This window comes from Triticum dicoccoides, chromosome 5A (genome assembly GCF_002162155.2).
Source record: "Triticum dicoccoides isolate Atlit2015 ecotype Zavitan chromosome 5A, WEW_v2.0, whole genome shotgun sequence".
In the NCBI taxonomy this organism is placed as follows: Eukaryota; Viridiplantae; Streptophyta; class Magnoliopsida; order Poales; family Poaceae; genus Triticum; species Triticum dicoccoides.
The window spans coordinates 526,938,634-526,958,342 of NC_041388.1; the positions used below are offsets into that span (position 1 = coordinate 526,938,634).

Below are 19,709 nucleotides of genomic sequence, written 5' to 3' on the forward strand. Positions count from 1 at the left end.
CTCGCGATCAAGACTATTTAAGCTCATAGGTAGGGAAAAGGTATGTGAGGTGGAGCTGCAACAAGCACTAGCATATATGGTGGCTAACATACGCAAATGAGAGCGAGAAGAGAAGGCAAAGCACGGTCGAGAAACTATGATCAAGAAGTGATCCTAGAACAACCTACGTCAAGCATAACTCCAACACCGTGTTCACTTCCCGGACTCCGCCGGAAAAAGACCATCATGGTTACACACGCGGTTGATGCGTTTTATTTAAGTTAGGATTTAGGTTTTCTACAACCGAACATTAACAAATTCCCATCTGCCCATAACTGCGGGCACGGCTTTCGAAAGTTCAATCCCTGCAGGGGTGTCCCAACTTAGCCCACCACAAGCTCTCACGACCAACGGAGGATATTCCTTCTCCCAAGACAATCCGATCAGACTCGGCATCCCGATTACAAGACATCCTCGACAATGGTAAAACAAGTCCAGCAAAGCCGCCCGAATGTGCCAACAAATCCCGATAGGAGCTGCACATATCTCATTCTCAGGGCACACTCAGATGAGACATCCTATGAATAAAACCAACCCTCAAATTGCCTCGAGGTGGCCCCGCAGTCTACTCGGTTCGGACCAACACTCAGAGGAGCACTGGCCCGGGGGGGGGGGTTTAAAATAGGATGACCCTCGGGAGCGCGACTCCCAAGGGAAAAGTAGGTAGTGGTGGGGCAAATGGTAAAACCAAGGTTGGGCCTTGCTGGAGGAGTTTTATTCAAAGCGAACTATCAAGGGGTTCCCATTATAACCCAACCGTGTAAGGAACACAAAATCCGGGAACATAATACCGATATAACGGAAACTAGGGCGGCAAGAGTGGAACAAAACACTAGGCATGAGGCCGAGCCTTCCATCCTTTACCAAGTATATAGATGCATTAAGGTAAATAAGAGATATTGTGATAACCCAACAAAATATCCATGTTCCAAACATGGAACAAGCTGCAATCTTCACCTGCAACTAACAATGCTATAAGAGGGGCTGAGCAAAGCGGTAACATAGCCAAACAACGGTTTGCTAGGACAAGGTGGGTTAGAGGCTTGGCTTAACAATATGGGAGGCAGGATAAGCACGTGGTAGGAATCACAACATAGGTATAGCAAAAGAGCGAGCATCTAGCAACAAAAGATAGAAGTGATTTCGACGGTATGGTCATCTTGCCTGAAAGTTCTCCAAGAAGACGAAAAAGCTTGATCCTCGTAAACGTACTCAACGGGCTCCTCGATCATGTACTAGTCTCCCGGCTCTACCCAAGCAAGAACAACAAGCAAAGAGAGACAAAATCAACCACGTGCAATGCTCAAGCAACATGATGCAAAACATGGTATGATGTGCGGGATGCGGTATGTGATGCATATGCATGATTTGGAAAGGAATGATTGAACCTGGCCTCAACTTGGAAAACCAAGAGTGCCACTGGAAAGGTGAGTTGATTTTGGTCGAAATCGATATAAAGATCGTCAGAATCGGATGCACGGTTCGGAAATGGCAAGCAAAACAAATATGGCACCGGTCTGCGATTAACATCACGTAGACATCCAAAGGCATCAAGATAAATAAGCAACTGCACTCAAATATAACAACAAAATACATGGCAGAGATCCACTCAAGATGCTTGACAAAAGATGAACACTGAGCTACGGCTAATTCAATCAATAGCAGGTTCAAACAAGCATGGCAAAAGTGCAAATGATAACAGGTTACAGACTTAGTGAAATCAACAGCATGTCAGGAATTTAACGTCAGGAAGCAAAGTTTAGAGCACGATAACTACATGCTACAGGAACATATCATGGCAAAGCAAGACATGGCATGAAGCTACTCAAAGCATACAATAAAAGTCCCTTACTGATCATGAGACAAAAGGGATCAGAAAATACAATTGCAACCACGTGAACATAGCAATTATCGTTAACAGATTCAGACTTTGTGAAAAACTGGAACATGCAAAACAGACATCAAGTAGGCATGTTTACGAGCTCGATGCACTCACTATAAAGCATGGCATGACAAACTAAGCATACACCCAGCAAGTAGGCATGGCATAGAAGCTAGACATGGCAAGAACAACAACATAGCATGCATGGATCGACAACAACAAGCTTGGCAAAATTGTTAAACATGTTAACAATCTGCCTAGAACATTTTATAGCAAAAGTAGAGCTCGATTGACTCAAACTAGGTTGCTTCATAATTGCAAACAAAGACATGGATGGATAGAGTACCATAATATCTGCAAAACATCCTTACTGATCATGCTCAAAAGAGGCATGGATCACTAGGAAACAACACGAACACATGGCATAAAAATAAGGACAGGGCAAAGACTTAGAATATTTCTAAGTCCCTGAAATCAGCAACATTGAGTAAGCTACTTTGCATGCTTGTGCTAGTCACCACAAAGATCACAAAAATACATGGCATACACCCCTGTAAAGATAACATGGCATACTTCAAAACACATGTAGGGCTCAAGGTCATAGCATGCACACATTAATCATGACAAAAATGACAAAAGTGCATTTGCTGAAACAGATCTAAAACTAGCATCACATAGCCCTCTTCCAACTGCATTTCGGGCATCAAGATGAGCTCAAATGAAAATGATGCATTGAGATGAAATGGAGTACTCTTCGAGACGAACATTTTGATATGCTACACACACGAATCGGAGCCACGATGATGAAGGTATGGCATGTCAAAGTATGCAAAATAAAAAGGGGTTTCGGGTGAAAAAGTCAACCGAGGTGGTTCTAGATCCAGATCGGATCTCGCCGGGTACTGTAGCAGTGCACGATTCCCGAGGATGGCCGTCCGGAGTTGCTCGTCGAGGGGGCGCCGGAGTTGACGATGGAGGCCGGACGAGGAGTCGATGGCGGCCGGAGAAGAGGTGGGGGGCGCCGGATCTGGGCCGGAACAGGGGAGAAGCTCGCCGGAGCTCCTAGCGGCAAGGTGCGACAGGGCGGCGGAGGAACGGCGTCGGCGGCGAGGCGACATGCAGCTCGACGACGGCCGGCGAAGGAGGGGCGGCGGGGCCGGCGTGCTCGGGCGGCAGGCTGCAGCGTCGGGCGCGGGACGCGACCCGGCTGCGCGACGAGGAGGGCCCGGCTCGGGCCGAGCGGGCCGGCGGCGGGGGAGCTCCTGACGCGACACGTGGCGAGCCCTCAGTGGTGCGGGGCGGTGTCCGGCGCGCTGCGGGGAAAAATGGCTAGGGTTAGGGGGAGGAGACCCGGGATTTCGAGGAGGGACCTATTTATAGAGGTAGAGGGAGATAGGAAGCTCCAAATGAGGTGCGGTTTGCGGCCACGCGATCGTGATCGAACGGCCTAGGTGGTGGAGGAGGTTTAGGTGGGTTTTGGGTCACTTTGGAGGGGTGTTGGGCTGCAATACACACGAGGCCTTTTCGGTTCCTCGGTTAACCGTCGGAGTATAAAACGAAGTCCAAATGGCACGAAACTTGACAGGCGGTCTACCGGTAGTAAACCAAGGCCGCATGGCAAGTTTCGGTCCAATCCGAGAATGTTTAACACTCGCACACGAAAAGAGGTAGAAAGGGACACCGGGTGACATAGGAGCGCCGGATTGCAAAACGGACAACGGGGAAAATGCTCGGATGCATGAGACGAACACGTATGTAAATGAAATGCACATGATGACATGATATGCAATGCATGACACGCAAGCAAAGACAAGGCAACAACAACGAATAACTGGAAGACACCTGGCACATCAGTCTCGGGGCGTTACAACACTCCAGCACTACGAGAGGATCTCATCCCGAGATCTAGAATGGCACCGAAGGGAAAAACAGAAGAGAAAAAGAAGAGGTAAAACTAAGTTGCTTCTTTGACAAACGAGTGAAACCAAAGAACCTTGAAAAGGTTAAATCATTTCGAGGGAAGAATACAACGGAGATGAACAAAGTTGAAAACACTCCGTTAGAAAAAAGGAACAAGGAAGAACAACTTCGGACATCACTTCGATTGAAAAGAAAAGGATTTGAATAAGAACTTGATAAGATGAGAATATACTTGATGAAATCACAAAACACTGCCTCCGGAACTATTGAATGAATGGAACAAGGGGTAAGAAAGATCTCAGACAGCACTCCGGTTGAAAAGAGGTGCAAGGCTTGATAAGGCGAAAAGAACTTTAGCAAAATGGCACAACACTCCGGTTAACTGGATAGGCATGAAAAGAACAAGGTCCTGACAAGAACAAGAAGAAGGGTTGAAGAGAGCAACAACACAATGCCTCCGGAAGAAAAGAGAGAAATGAAATGGAATGAACGGAGGAGAAAACAACATCTTCTACCTTAAATGAGCTTGCAAAAGCATCTTTAGGAGAAGGTTCGATCGGAGTTGTTGGAAAATCAACAACGAAAAGAACAAGGTTGTAGTGGACTTATGGAAAACATCTCGAAATTATGAGGTGAAATTCTGCCACTACTGTAAATAATAGATTGGATTGGTATGAACAAGAAGACGAGGAACTTGTTCACCGGAAGGATAAATGAAGAACTTGGGTCATTTATAAGCAGTATAATTAGCAACAATCCTTAGGGAAAAACTTTAGGTGAAAAATAACCCAAGATAATTCCAATGAAGAGATTGATGGATTTAAAATACCTCATTCTTGACAACATGTGAATCATGATACATGAACTCAAATTATCAAGAATGACATAATACCATCTCGAGAAGATAAGAGAGAAACAAATGCACTCTGGATTGCAAGATGAAGAATACTTGAGCTCCTTAGAAAAGAATCTCAATGAAAACTTCGAGAAGGAATTAAATCCTTTATGAACCATCATGTAGAGCCTCCATGAAGAACTCCGGTAATAAAAAGGATGAGCAAACAAAAGGAAAGAGAAGTTGAAAACACAAGGTGAATCCTTGTACCGATTTGGACGAATCTTCGAGGTGAAATAATTGAAAAAGGTTGGAACTCCGGGAAAAAAGAGAAGATGAAACAAATGAAATCAGGAATTCCATGAGCCTCCGGAATAGGGAATTAAACACTTGGGTGAAACACGAATAAGAATTACGTTATGCTTATCCTTCACCAATTTAAATTGATGACAAGCAACGGATTTTTGCATACTACTTATTCTCGTTGAAAAAGATTAATAGAGGTATAGCATAAATTTGAGAAAGTCTTCAAGAAACCAGCGGTAGGATTGGAAAGAACAAGTGACTTGATACGGTAACGAAAGAAGAGATCTCTTGAACGAACCACCGTAAGAAATTGAAAAAGAACGAAGTAAAGGGATGAATCACCGGGTAAGAATTGTGAAATGAACGAAGATACTTGAGACAATCTAGATACATGAGAATGAAGGGATCACGAACTAATTAGAGATCACTTGAACGATGCACCGGTAAGATTGGAGAATGATAACTGACAGCTGAGAATGAATAAACCTGAATTGATGGACTCCGGAATGAATATTAGAAAGGTTGAACCAACGATGAAAAGAAATTGAAAGATCTTGGAGAAAGACATTTGACTGATGACAATTCATTCTTACGTCAAACTTTAGAAGATTTGAGAATAACTCCGGGAGAATAAGAAGAGTCAAGTAAGATCCTGGGAAAAGACCTATGGGTTAGGGCCCACTCAAGAGAAACACCGTTGAAATGATTTAAAAGAGAGATTGCACCGGTTGAATTAGATGGCTCAAAAGAGATAACATCCTCGAAAGAGCTTGAATGAAAGCAGAGTGGAAAACACAAATCTACGAGATATCTTCAGCACTCCGGAACAATTGAATAGCAAGAAAAGAATGAATATGAGGTGCACTGGCATGAGAAGGTATTTGAAACGATAAAAGGATATGATCGACAAATCTTGACTTGAATCCACCGGAGAAGAAAAGAATGAATAATGATGAACTAGTAGAGCATCTTCAACAGAACCACCGGGTAAGAACATTGACTGAAAAGAACGAGGAGACTTCACATGAATAAAATGGATATTTGATTAAGAAATCTGAATCCTTGAAGAAAAATGGTGGGAGGGCGGGAAAAACAAAGACAACTTGGGGACGGATGAAACAAACAACGTTGAGAAGACTTGAGTTGATCTTGCGGATGTTGAAAAAGATTGGATCCACTTGAAGAGAAACACACCGGTTGAAAATGATTGACATGACAATCTCGATTATCATGAAGGATTGGTATTCACATAGGAACATGAGAACACCGCTTCGGAAAGGTATGGAATCAACATTTGACTTTGAAGCAACTCGAATACCACAACTCAAAAGCAAAATGAAGGATTGGCTTGCAAAATAAGCCGGAACAAACATATGATAGACATTTCGTCCGAAGTTTTTGTGATGGGGCCTACACGGGCTCGATCGTACAGCACCATCATGTACAAGGCAGTGCACATGACATACGAAGCGTCCCCGAGTCAGCATAGCCAAGGACTCTTTAAGACACAACGAGACCACTGTAAAACCAACCGTGGATAGGCGGACCACTAGACATCGAACCCCAATTTCATATCATACATCTGTCAGAAAGATATCCTAAGAGCTACTTGAATTCCCACTTATAAACTTCCGAAACTTTCTGGTTATGCAATCAGGTGTTGGGGATACAGGGGAAGCATAATATCTCACCCAAATCTAACAAATCCTACATCCAGCTGTATCCATCCTTCAACACAAAACCAAGAAACCTTCGGAAATCGTTTACCTCAACCTTCGGAAAGCATCCGTTATACGAGTTATGGCAATACTCCCGAACTCCCGCCCCAATACTGGGTGGCGTCGAGGTTATCTCACCAACAACTGCATAAAAGAGATTTTTGATGTTGGCGAAGCTCAGGTATTCCAGAACTGCAACGATAAAATTGTGACGACAACACCTCAGAGCTCAACTCCCCAGGACACTGCCACAACCCCTAAATGTCAGGAGGCACCAAGAAAAATGTTCTCGTCACAAAACCATCGGAACGATTCCAAGATACCACGTGATCCTAAATTTTTTTAGTGAAATTTAAGAAGAGAAGAGTCAAAACTCTACGTCAGGATGCCTCACCAGAGCGACGAAGGGACTGAGGAGTAAAAAGAATCCTACTCTCTGATATATATAATCCTAAAAGACTCAAAACATTTTTCTAGACTCAACAACGATAGCGATTCGATCAAGTAGGGGGCTCCTAAGGTCGGGGAAGGCTCTGATTACCAACTTGTAACGCCCACCATGCGGCTATATCTCCCACGTGCCGAAGCACGACTTAGAGGCATAACCGCATTGTAAGCAATGTCGCAAGTGAGGTAATCTTCACACAACCCATGTAATACATAAGAGAAAGAGATACATAGCTGGCTTACAATCGCCACTGCACACAATACATGAATAAAGCATTACATCATCTAGATACAATCAAGGTCCGACTACGGAACCAAAATAAAAGAAGACTACCCCAAATGCTACACAGATCCCCGATCGTCCCAACTGGGCTCCACTACTGATCGACTGAAACAAAACAACACAATGGACAAGAACTTCATCGAGCTCCTCCTCGAGCTCGGTTGCGTCACCTGCACGATATCATCGGCACCTGCAAACTGGTTTTGGAAGTATCTGTGAGTCACGAGGACTCAGCAATCTCACACCCTCGCGATCAAGACTATTTAAGCTCATAGGTAGGGAAAAGGTATGTGAGGTGGAGCTGCAGCAAGCACTAGCATATATGGTGGCTAACATACGCAAATGAGAGCGAGAAGAGAAGGCAAAGCACGGTCAAGAAACCATGATCAAGAAGTGATCCTAGAACAACCTACGTCAAGCATAACTCCAACACCGTGTTCACTTCCCGGACTCCGCCGGAAAGAGACCATCACGGTTACACACGCGGTTGATGCGTTTTATTTAAGTTAGGATTTAGGTTTTCTACAACCGGACATTAACAAATTCCCATCTGCCCATAACCGCGGGCACGGCTTTCGAAAGTTCAATCCCTGCAGGAGTGTCCCAACTTAGCCCATCACAAGCTCTCACCGTCAACAAAGGATATTCCTTCTCCCAAGACAATCCGATCAGACTCGGCATCCCGATTACAAGACATCCTCGACAATGGTAAAACAAGTCCAGCAAAGCCGCCCGAATGTGCCAACAAATCCCGATAGGAGCTGCACATATCTCATTCTCAGGGCACACTCAGATGAGACATCCTATGAATAAAACCAACCCTCAAATTGCCTCGAGGTGGCCCCGCAGTCTACTCGGTTCGGACCAACACTCAGAGGAGCACTGGCCCGGGGGGGGGGGGTTAAAATAGGATGACCCTCGGGAGCGCGACTCCCAAGGGAAAAGTAGGTAGTGGTGGGGCAAATGGTAAAACCAAGGTTGGGCCTTGCTGGAGGAGTTTTATTCAAAGCGAACTATCAAGGGGTTCCCATTATAACCCAACCGTGTAAGGAACACAAAATCCGGGAACATAATACCGATATAACGGAAACTAGGGCGGCAAGAGTGGAACAAAACACCAGGCATGAGGCCGAGCCTTCCATCCTTTACCAAGTATATAGATGCATTAAGGTAAATAAGAGATATTGTGATAACCCAACAAAATATCCATGTTCCAAACATGGAACAAGCTGCAATCTTCACCTGCAACTAACAATGCTATAAGAGGGGCTGAGCAAAGCGGTAACATAGCCAGACAATGATTTGCCAGGACAAGATGGGTTAGAGGCTTGGCTTAACAATATGAGAGGCGGGATAAGCACGTGGTAGGAATCACAGCATAGGCATAGCAAAAGAGCGAGCATCTAGCAAGCAAAGATAGAAGTGATTTCGACGGTATGGTCATCTTGCCTGAAAGTTCTCCGAGAACACGAAAAAGCTTGATCCTCGTTAACGTACTCAACGGGCTCCTCGATCACGTACTCATCTCCCGGCTCTACCCAAGCAAGAATAACAAGCAAAGGGAGACACAATCAACCACGTGCAATGCTCAAGCAACATGATGCAAAACATGGTACGATGTGCGGGATGCGGTATGTGATGCATATGCAATATTTGGAAAGGAATGATTGAACCTGGCCTCAACTTGGAAAACCAAGAGTGCCACTGGAAAGTGAGTTGATTTTGGTCGAAATCGATATAAAGATCGTCAGAATCGGATGCACGGTTTGGAAATGGCAAGCAAAACAAATATGGCACCAGTCTGCGATTAACAACACGTAGCCATCTAAATGCATCAAGATAAATAAGCAACTGCACTCAAATATAACAACAAAATACATGGAAGAGATCCACTCAAGATGCTTGACAAAAGATGAACACTGAGCTACGGCTAATTCAATCAATAGCAGGTTCAAACAAGCATGGCAAAAGTGCAAATGATAACAGGTTACAGACTTAGTGAAATCAACAGCATGTCAGGAATTTAACGTCAGGAAGCAAAGTTTAGAGCACAATAACTACATGCTACAGGAACATATCATGGCAAAGCAAGACATGGCATGAAGCTACTCAAAGCATACAATAAAAGTCCCTTACTGATCATGAGACAAAAGGGATCAGAAAATACAATTGCAACCACATGAACATAGCAATTATCGTTAACATATTCAGACTTTGTGAAAAAATGGAACATGCAAAACAGACATCAAGTAGGCATGTTTACGAGCTCGATGCACTCACTACAAAGCATGGCATGGCAAACTAAGCATACACCCAGCAAGTAGGCATGGCATAGAAGCTAGACATGGCAAGAACAAGAACATAACATGCACGGATCGACAACAACAAGCTTGGCAAAATTGCTAAATATGTTAACAATCTGCCAGGAACATTTTATAGCAAAAGTAGAGCTCGATTGACTCAAACTAGGTTACTTCATAATTGCAAACAAAGACATGGATGGATAGAGCACCACAATATCTGCAAAACATCCTTACTGATCATGCTCAAACGAGACACGGATCACTACGAAACAACATGAACACATGGCATAAAAATAAGGACAGGGCAAAGACTTAGAATATTTCTAAGTCCCTGAAATCAGCAACATTGAGTAAGCTACTTTGCATGCTTGTGCTAGTCCCACAAAGATCACAAAAATATATGGCATACACCCCTGTAAAGATAACATGGCATGCTTCAAAACACATGTATGGCTCAAGGTCATAGCATGCACACATTAATCATGGCAAAAATGACAAAAGTGCATTTGCTGAAACAGATCTGAAACTAGCATCACATAGCCCTCTTCCAACAGCATTTCGGGCATCAAGATGAGCTCAAATGAAAATGATGCAATGAGATGAAATGGAGTACTCTTCGAGACGAACATTTTGATATGCTACACGCACGAGTCGGAGCCACGATGATGAAGTTATGGCATGTCAAAGTATGCAAAATAAAAAGGGGTTTCAGGTGAAAAAGTCAACCGAGGTGGTTCTAGATCCAGATCGGATCTCGCCGGGTACTGTAGCAGTGCACGATTCCCGAGGATGACCATCCGGAGTTGCTCGTCGAGGGGGCGCCGGAGTTGACGAGGGAGGCCGGAGGAGGAGTCGACGGCGGCCGGAGAAGAGGTGGGGGGCGCCGAATCTGGGCCGGAACGGGGGAGGAGCTCACCAGAGCTCCTAGCGGTGAGGTGCGGCAGGGCGGCGGAGGAACCGCGTCGGCGGCAAGGCGACGTGCAGCTCGACGGCGGCCGGCGAAGGAGGGGCGGCGGAGCCGGCGTGCTCGGACGGCGCGCGAGGGAGGCAGGCGGCGGCGTCGGGCGCGGGGCGCGGCGCGGCTGCGCGGCGAGGAGGGCCCGGCTCGGGCCGAGCGGGCCGGCGGCGGGGGAGCTCCCGGCGCAACACGTGGCGAGCCCTCAGTGGCGCGGGGCGTTGTCCGGCGCGCTGCGGGGAAAAATGGCTAGGGTTAGGGGGAGGAGACCCGGGATTTCGAGGAGGGACCTATTTATAGAGGTAGAGGGAGATAGGAAGCTCCAAATGAGGTGCGATTTGCGGCCACGCGATCGTGATCGAACGGCCTAGGTGGTGGAGGAGGTTTAGGTGGGTTTTGGATCACTTTGGAGGGGTGTTGGGCTGCAACACACACGAGGCCTTTTCGGTTCCTCGGTTAACCGTTGGAGTATCAAACGAAGTCCAAATGGCACGAAACTTGACAGGCGGTCTACCGGTAGTAAACCAAGGCAGCATGACAAGTCTCGGTCCAATCCGAGAACGGTTAACACCCGCACACGAAAAGAGGTAGAAAGGGACACCGGGTGACATAGGAGCGCCGGATTGCAAAAATGACAACGGGAAAAATGCTCGGATGCATGAGACGAACACGTATGTAAATGAAATGCACATGCTGACATGATATGCAATGCATGACACGCAAGCAAAGACAAGGCAACAACAACGAATAACTGGAAGACACCTGGCACATCGGTCTCGGGGCGTTACAACTCACTCGATAAGTATACATGCTTTTAGTTTTGGATAGTGCATTGTACAAGTGGTTGGTAGCTAGAAGAAGCAATGAGAGGGACCATGTTAAATAAATAAACAAGTGTCGTGTCTATCTTATTATTGCTTGATTGCATATACTAATGCATGCCATGTCCTGTTGACACAACATGAAAGTGTTACTCCACACGCAAAGCAGATAACACAGTTGGAAGAAACCATGGCTGCCATCTACATAAACAACAAAATAGTTTGCTCTCTAGACTTGTAAATAGGGAACTGGTATGCAGATATGGAACTAGGGAACTTGCAAATTGAAAGTAAAAATAAGTACTTACACCCAAACAATGTGCTATCAGATGGGCTGGTGCACTCAAAATCAAGGGAATAAATTTAGCAGTGTATGTTGCTAGCTTCTATCAATCTGCCACATCTACACCAAGATACAAGCTTCAAGTATTTGCGTATGCAGATATACAAATATATACAAGATTTTAATCATAAAGTAAGTAATGTGCATGTAACTTAAGGTACCTTTGAGTAGACTATATTGATTGCAATCTCATAACTTGACCACTTTATGCATATATCAAGCCACTTCGTTGTTTTCCTTCAAATAAGGTAAACCATGAATGGATAGATAAATTGACATAGTTCATAAGTTTTGGAAAGAATAAGTTAGTAGAGTAGCACTTGGTATGATTAGCAATCAACTAGCAAAGATCCAGAGACAAGGTTAATTAACCTTTGGGATATTTCTGCTACGATCCTAGAAAGGCAGACACAAAAAACCAAAATTGAATTTATTTTATAAAAGCTGGAAAAATAGAGTAAGCCACCGATCCACGCCAAACAAAATGAAGTCACGCTGAATTTTTAGTCAGAGGGACACATCAAGCATCACCCCACAATGTGCATCACGTCTCACCAAAAATCCACACTAACGCACAAACATCAAACGGTCCTGGTTCTTCAAGAGATGTCAAAATCGAACTAACACAAGCAGTACCACACGTGACATCAAACAACAGTGTTGCACACCCCCATGAGCACACCCATAACAAGAGAAAAGTTGCATGGTCAGACATGCACACATGTTGCATAAAACAAAAACTATTTGCTCACCATATGATGTTGCAGAATGTTAAAAGGGTACAAAATATAATCTGGATAAGTGCGTAGACATAGAATTGTGTGTATTTAGAGAGAATTTGCAAAGAGTATCTCCACAGTTTCATTCCTTAAAAATGTGAAAAATGAACAAACTAAATCTGACTCACTACTTGGGTATGATCAGTGTACTCATACATGTGACTACTAGAGTATCTTCAGAACTTTGAACCAGTACAATAACCAAGAAACAGTTAGACAAATACAGTAATCAAGAAACAAAAAAAAAATCCTGGCCCAGTCATACAAAGATCAGCTGCAGGGTTCAAGGGGGTGAGCTGGTTACATCATTTTGGACGTTGCTTTCATGGCCAAGGAAGACATCGTCTATGAGCGATTAGTGGCTGTCAATGTCATATAAAGTGGTTTTGTCATGTCTTTCTTTTCCTCATTTTCTCGGTTTTCTTCAGCTTAACAAAATAGACATAGGTTATGTCTTTTCCGTCAAAATAGATAAAAACTTCAATCGTCCGGAATTACATGACGGTCAAACAAATGTATCAAGTCGGAGGAAGTAGAAATGAACACCTGGTCCCAGCGGAAGTTACCGGCTACTTGAGATATTTCTGGGTGCCTGCCAATTCTGGCCATCACACATGAACGAACAGTACCTCGCGTTGAAGGAGTATATTGCGGGGCCGTCCAAAAACAGTACTACTACATCGAGCTGTGTCGTCCATTAATGCCATTGGTCCATGTCCATGGAGCGAATGATTGATCTAGTCTAGTGCTACTGCTCGTGTCTTCATGTACAGTATTTATTGAATAAACAAAGAAGCTCAGGTGTATGGGTGCACTGATTATAGAAACCGAGAGCTTTCACATTTGAGGGAAAACTTTCCCCCGACGCTTACTCTCTCTTCTTCCCACATCTGGTAAAAACACAGTGCTGCTCGCCCTCTACAACTTTACACATCCAAATCCGTCCAACTAGTAGCTCCACAGCGACGTGTCGACGCCGTCGTCCTGTTCGCGGTCCTCCCGCCACGCTCCGGCGGCCGGCGGCTCCATGAGCATGCCCTGCGCCAAGTTTGCGTAGTACGACCCGGCGTCCATGCCGCCGATCCAGTGCTCGTCGTCCAGCCCAGACAAGTCGCTGGAGGTGATGGACGGCGCGCTCTCCTCGGACGTCGAGTCCGTGGAGGATGGCGCCTTTGACGCGTCGGCAGGGCGCTGCTGCTCCTGGAACGCCTTGAGGGCGACGCCGACGGCATCCTTGATCTCCTGAGCGGCAGCCAACTTGAACGACCCGGCCGCGTGGACGGGCATCATCCGCCAGGCGGAGTCGGCGAAGTTGAGGCACGCATCGCGGCCGGAGAGCGCGAGCGCGGCCGAGTCGTGCGCGCGCGCCGCCATCTCGGGGTCGGCGAAGGTGCCGAGCCAGATCCTGGAGTAAACCCGGCTTCCGGCGGCCGGCACGCGCAGCTCGCACACCCACACCCACTGCCCTTCCCGGCCACGGCGGCGCACGCCGCGGTACACCGGGTGGCGCGTCTCCTGCAACTTGTTCCGCCCCGCCCGCCGCTTCGGCGGCTCCGACAACACCGTCCGGTATTCCTCCTCCGGCCACACCGTCCTGTACTCTTGCCCTTCAAAATGCGGCCAGGCGCCGGCGGTGTCCATCACTCGTCGAGAGCGGGTTGTGGTATAGCGAGGTAGTTGTGTGTTCGGAGCTAGTGAGCCGGAGAGGTGGTGGAGCTTGAGAGGAGGATGGGACGTATATATAACTGGAGTGGAGACCAGTGACCCGCATGTCAATGAACCAATGGCAAGGTGCAGTGGAGCTGCGTCCATTATCAACATGTACGCATCAGCAGGTAGTTTCACGTACTCTTTTAGTATTGCAGAGCTACACGCCGGCCGATCGAGGGCCCCTCGATTGGTCTGCCGTCTAATCTCACTTAAATCAAAGACCTGGACCGTCCCATCCTATTTATGGCATTAACATGAAATCTCATTGCGGTGACAACAGAATCGTCCAGCAGTTCACAAGTCAAAGACAAGCATGCTTGTGCTAAAGTTCTATCCTGCAGCTTTTTCTAATGAAGAAAGATTTTATGTTGGAGTGTGAGCTACCACATTTCCAGCTTGATACATTCAACCATCCAGGTATTAAAAACTGCAATTCACTTGCCAATATGACAAATTGAATAGTTAAGCCTAGCAAACAAAAATAGCGACATCAGGGACCATAAACCCTAGCAGTCGAGTATACCTCCGCCCCTTACTCCTCGCCGCCATCGCCAGCGAACGTCCGACGGCGCCAGCGGAACTTCTCCACTGCTGACATCTTCCTCTCCATCCTCCCCCTCTCCTCTCCAACCATTGTTTCCAGTCGCCGCCCCGCGCTTGCTCCGATGTTGTCGCCAAGGATCTGGCGGGCAGGTCACTGAATCTGACCATCCCCGGGGTGGATCTCACCCCACTGGCACTCCCCAATGTTGAGGAAATCGGCAACTGGTAGCTGCACGCTCGGTTTGGGAGTAGCGATTAATCGGTGAATCGGTCCATTAACTGGACGAATTGGTTGACCATTAATCGGTGGAATTTTAAATTCCATAGGTGCAATTTTTTTGGAGGAATTTGTTACATAGTACTTGAATATTATAGAAAATTACATTGCAAAATGAAGCAATTGGCACTGTTTTCTTTTCTTAATAGATCACGAACATGTATACAACAACAATCATCAACATACATCCATGCGAGTATCGAAAATCAGCAACAAACATGTATATAACAGCATGTTTTTGTTGATTTCCGCCTGGGCCGCTACTCCGAGAGATTGCATGCAAATCCGTTAAGAAGGGCAGTGGAGGAGGCGACCTACTGGACATGGTCGATGTGTTCCTGCATAGAGTAAACTTTGCGGGCATTTTACCACCTCCCCACCCATTGCTTCGTCGCAGACGCACCGCCCGATGACTATCCACCGCCGTCGCCGCTACCTCGTCACCTCCCTAGGCACTCGCTGCCCTTTTGCCTGAGTCTGAGCCTTTCGCCGATTGATGTCGTCGCCGGAATCGAGGTGAATCGCTGCTGCTACCAACTCGATCGATTTGTCGGATATCGCCTCAGATCTTCTTTCTTGTTGGCGGCTGCCGCATCTGACCGTGCGTACGCACCCTTGCAGGCCATTCCCACGCGTCGTCACCCGCTAGTTCGACCTCAACCTCGCCGACCGGCCGATACACCATCATCGCCTACCAAGTGTTCGATGGTTTGCCTAGGTTTTTTTTTTTGTTCTTGTCTCGTTTTGTTTTGTACAAATGAATTGAAACGAGTCGTTTAAATGGAAGATAAAGAGCTTGCGAGAGATGATCTTCGACTCATCGTCTTCAGAAGAGGAAGAAGAAGATGATATCTTTGAAATTGTTTTTGGCATGATTTGAATAATTTGGTTTGTAAACTATGAATTTGCAATATTCATGAATTGTGTGAAACTTATTTATTATGTTTGGTTTTCATATGGGTGCTAATATGTAGTTGCAATGCATTAAGTAAATTGGAATTGGAATACTTTGGCAAAAACAAAATTTTACTCCGCTATTTCTAGGGGATCGACTAGAACCTACCAAAACTTGGGGGTTTACTCCTGTCAAGCTCCACAATTTTTAGGGGAACGGCTAGAACGTACGAATACTTAGGGGTTTACTCCTCTCAAGCTCCACAATTTTTAGAGGATCGGCTATATCCACTAGGTTTTTGTGAGCAAATATCAGTTCTAGCCGATCTCGTAAACTTAGAGATCCACTTTTACTGTCATGAAAATAATTACTTCTCTATTTTTTAGGGATCAGCTAGAGATGCTCTAAGCAAACCTATTCCATGCCCGCCAGGGCCGGCCCTGAGGGGGTGGCAGGGGGCGGCCGCCCAGGGCCCCCGAAATCTAGGGCCCCTTCCAGGGTTCGCAAGGAGCCCATGGCACAGACCATAAGGAGGCATCGACCTAGAAGCACAGAGAAATCCATGTTTTCCTTCTTCCCATCGCGAGTTCGCCGCTTCGCGACGATCCTATTCCCCCGAGGGCCCCGATCACGAGCCGCGACGCCGATGTAGATCGCTCTCCGCCATGCGGCTGGCTGGTCCACGTCCCCGGCCCTGTTGTGTTATTCCCCGTTCGTGAGATGCCTCTCATGTGAAAGACGAAGCCACCCCACTTATAAGGTCATCCCTAACCTCCTCTTTCTAGTTGGCACGTTCATATGGTGCAGCAGCAGTCAGATCTTAGAAGGTCTCGCATATGATGCAGTACAAAATTTTAATTTCGTGTGCCTGTTGCTCTATTTCTTACTTCAATCTGGACTTGTTGACACAACACCAATCGCCTTATCTATTGAAAGGTTGCCTACTATGTGTTCGATTGTCGTTCTTTGCATTCTCTCTTTAAATCATCATGAGTGCAAATTTAACTTAAAAATTGAAAGAAGGTATCAGCTATACACACATAACTTCAATCCAAACATGGTTATATAATAAATCCACTCAGACTCCCGTAGCCGTCGGGTAGGTAAATGATATTTTATTGTTGCAAATGAAGCTTTTAAACTTTAAACCTTTCATCTTGATGTTTGCCCACTATCAGGTATTCGATTTTTCTAATTAAGTAAAGGAATACACTATTTACAGTTTTTGTTTTATTTTGGAACAATAGACAATAGTAAGTTAGGTAAAGGAATGAATCTAAAAAGAAATGAGATTATTATTTTGATCTTTATAGTAGGGGCCCCGGGTTGTAATTTCGCCCTGGGCCGTGAAATATCAGGACCGGCCCTGATGCCCGTTACTCAAACCGAGACATATAAACTCCCTGGTGGATTTTATTTGAAGGCGGTAATATTTTCAATCAAGAACAAATAAAATGAATCCGATTCTAAATATGAACGCATAGTGCTGTCATTTCGAGCCACACAATTGCTCACAAAAAAATCCAGTAATTATTTGCATGACGGCAAAAGCACGTTTTACTGTAATTAGCTGATAATGGATATCCAATGCATGCCCTAATCGTTATTACTGTATGCGATATATATTCAAACGGTTGTTCCTTACATGAGGAAAATCTAACCATAGCGACGCATCACAACTTGCGAGGGGCTGATGAAGTTATGTACCTAGGGTAAGGTCATGGACCTGTTCAAACTGACCTACCCAAGGATACCTCCAGAAGAAATCACATTTCAATCGACTTGGTGGTGTTTCACTCGACGGACTCGAAGACACTCGACCAAGAAGCAACCACTCGACCAAGATCCAACCACCCGACGGCCAGGAGACCTAAAGTCACTCCGCACGCTAACGGTCGGTCATTAAGTAGCTTTTATGGTCATCATAGCACTTTATTAGGGGCGTTACCAGTAATGCCCGACCTTAATGTACTTAAAACCCTGCATAACTGAGGGCCGGAGGGGTCTGGAAGACTCTATATAAGCCACCCCCCCTCCTCAGTGTAAGGGGTTTGCACCCCTGTAATTCATACTCTCATAATCCAGTCGACCGCCTCCGGGCTCCGAGACGTAGGGCTATTACTTCCTCCGAGAAGGGCCTGAACTCGTAAACCTTGCGTTCTTACAACTTCTCCACAGCTAAGATCTTGCCTCTCCATACTTACCCCCCTACACTACTGTCAGACTTGGAACCACGACGTGGGGCAGGTGTTTTAGCGTTTGTTGGAGGAGTTGCGACCTTTTCCGACCCGAATCATCATGGTTTTCGGCGGAGTTTTGGTGGAGGGCCGCGAGATCCGTCTCGGTGCGCTCACGTTCATCGTCGACGACTCTGCTTGGCTCCAGGAGGCCCCGCTCGACGTGGACGCACTCCCTGTTCGCGGGGCAACGCACTTTAGCGTGTGTGTCCGCGGCGTTCTCCTGCGGCAACCGTCGACCCCCTACCGGTCGGCTCCTGTGTTGTCCTCCCTCCCCGTCTCCCGCCGGCACAAGCGCTCCGTTCGGTCGAGACTTCAGCGGTGGGTGAGACACGCGGTGGCACTGTAACACCCTCGATGCGGCTATATCTCCCACGTGTCGAAGCACGACTTAGAGGCATAACCGCATTGAAAGCAATGTTGCAAGTGGGGTAATCTTCACACAACCCATGTAATACATAAGGGAAAGAGATACATAGTTGGCTTACAATCGCCACTTCACACAATTACATGAATAAAGCATTACATCATCCAAGTACAATCAGGGCCCGACTAAGGAGCCAAAATAAAAGAAGAACCCCAAATGCGACAAGGTCCCCGATCGACCCCAACTAGGCTCCACTACTGATCAACTAGAATGAAACAACATAAAGGACAAGATCTTCATCGAGCTCCTCCTCGAGCTTGGTTGCGTCACCTACTCGGTAACATCGGCACCTGCAAACTGGTTTTGGAAGTATTTGTGAGCCACGGGGACTCAGCAATCTCGCACCCTCGCGATCAAGACTATTTAAGCTTATGGGTAAGGTAAAGGTATGAGATGGAGCTGTAGCAAGCGACTAGCATATATGGTGGCTAACATACGCAAATGAGAGCGAGAAGAGAAGGCAAAGCACGGTCAATAAAAGTATGATCAAGAAGTGATCCTAAAACAACCTACGTCAAGCATAACTCCAATACCGTGTTCATTTCCCGGACTCCGCCAGAAAGAGACCATCACGGTAACACACGCGGTTGATTCATTTTAATTAAGGTCAACTTCAGGTTTTCTACAATCGGACATTAACAAATTCCCATCTGCCCATAACCGCGGGCACGACTTTCGAAAGTTCAAAACCCTGCAGGGGTGTCCGAACTTAGCCCATGAGAAGCTCTCACGGTCAATGAAGGAATAGACCTCCTCCTGAGACATTCCGATCAGACTCGGTATCCCGGTTTTACAAGACACTTCGACAGGTTAAAACAAATCCAGCAACACCGCCTGAATGTGCCGACAAATCCCGATAGGAGCTGCACATATCTCTTTCTCAGGGCACACTCAGATGAGACTAGCTACGAGTAAAACCAACCCTCAAGTTTCCCCGAGGTGCCCCCGCAGGCAGCTCAGTTCGGACCAACGCTCAGAGGAGCGCTGGC

General features: G+C 46.3%; 1 protein-coding gene across 1 annotated transcript; it reads right to left on the minus strand.

Annotated features, from left to right (window-relative positions):
- Window positions 1-13,471: 13,471 nt before the first annotated feature.
- LOC119297719 (dehydration-responsive element-binding protein 1B-like) lies at window positions 13,472-14,309 on the minus strand. The gene has a single exon (XM_037575394.1). The coding sequence runs from the start codon at window positions 14,270-14,272 to the stop codon at window positions 13,580-13,582; it is 693 nt and encodes a 230-aa protein (XP_037431291.1). The 5' UTR covers window positions 14,273-14,309; the 3' UTR covers window positions 13,472-13,579.
- Between the last annotated feature and the right edge of the window lie 5,400 nt (window positions 14,310-19,709).

Excerpts from the sequence above, each read along its gene's own strand:
- LOC119297719 (XM_037575394.1), bottom strand. The coding sequence starts at position 14,272 with ATGGACACCGCCGGCGCCTGGCCGCATTTTGAAGGGCAAGAGTACAGG.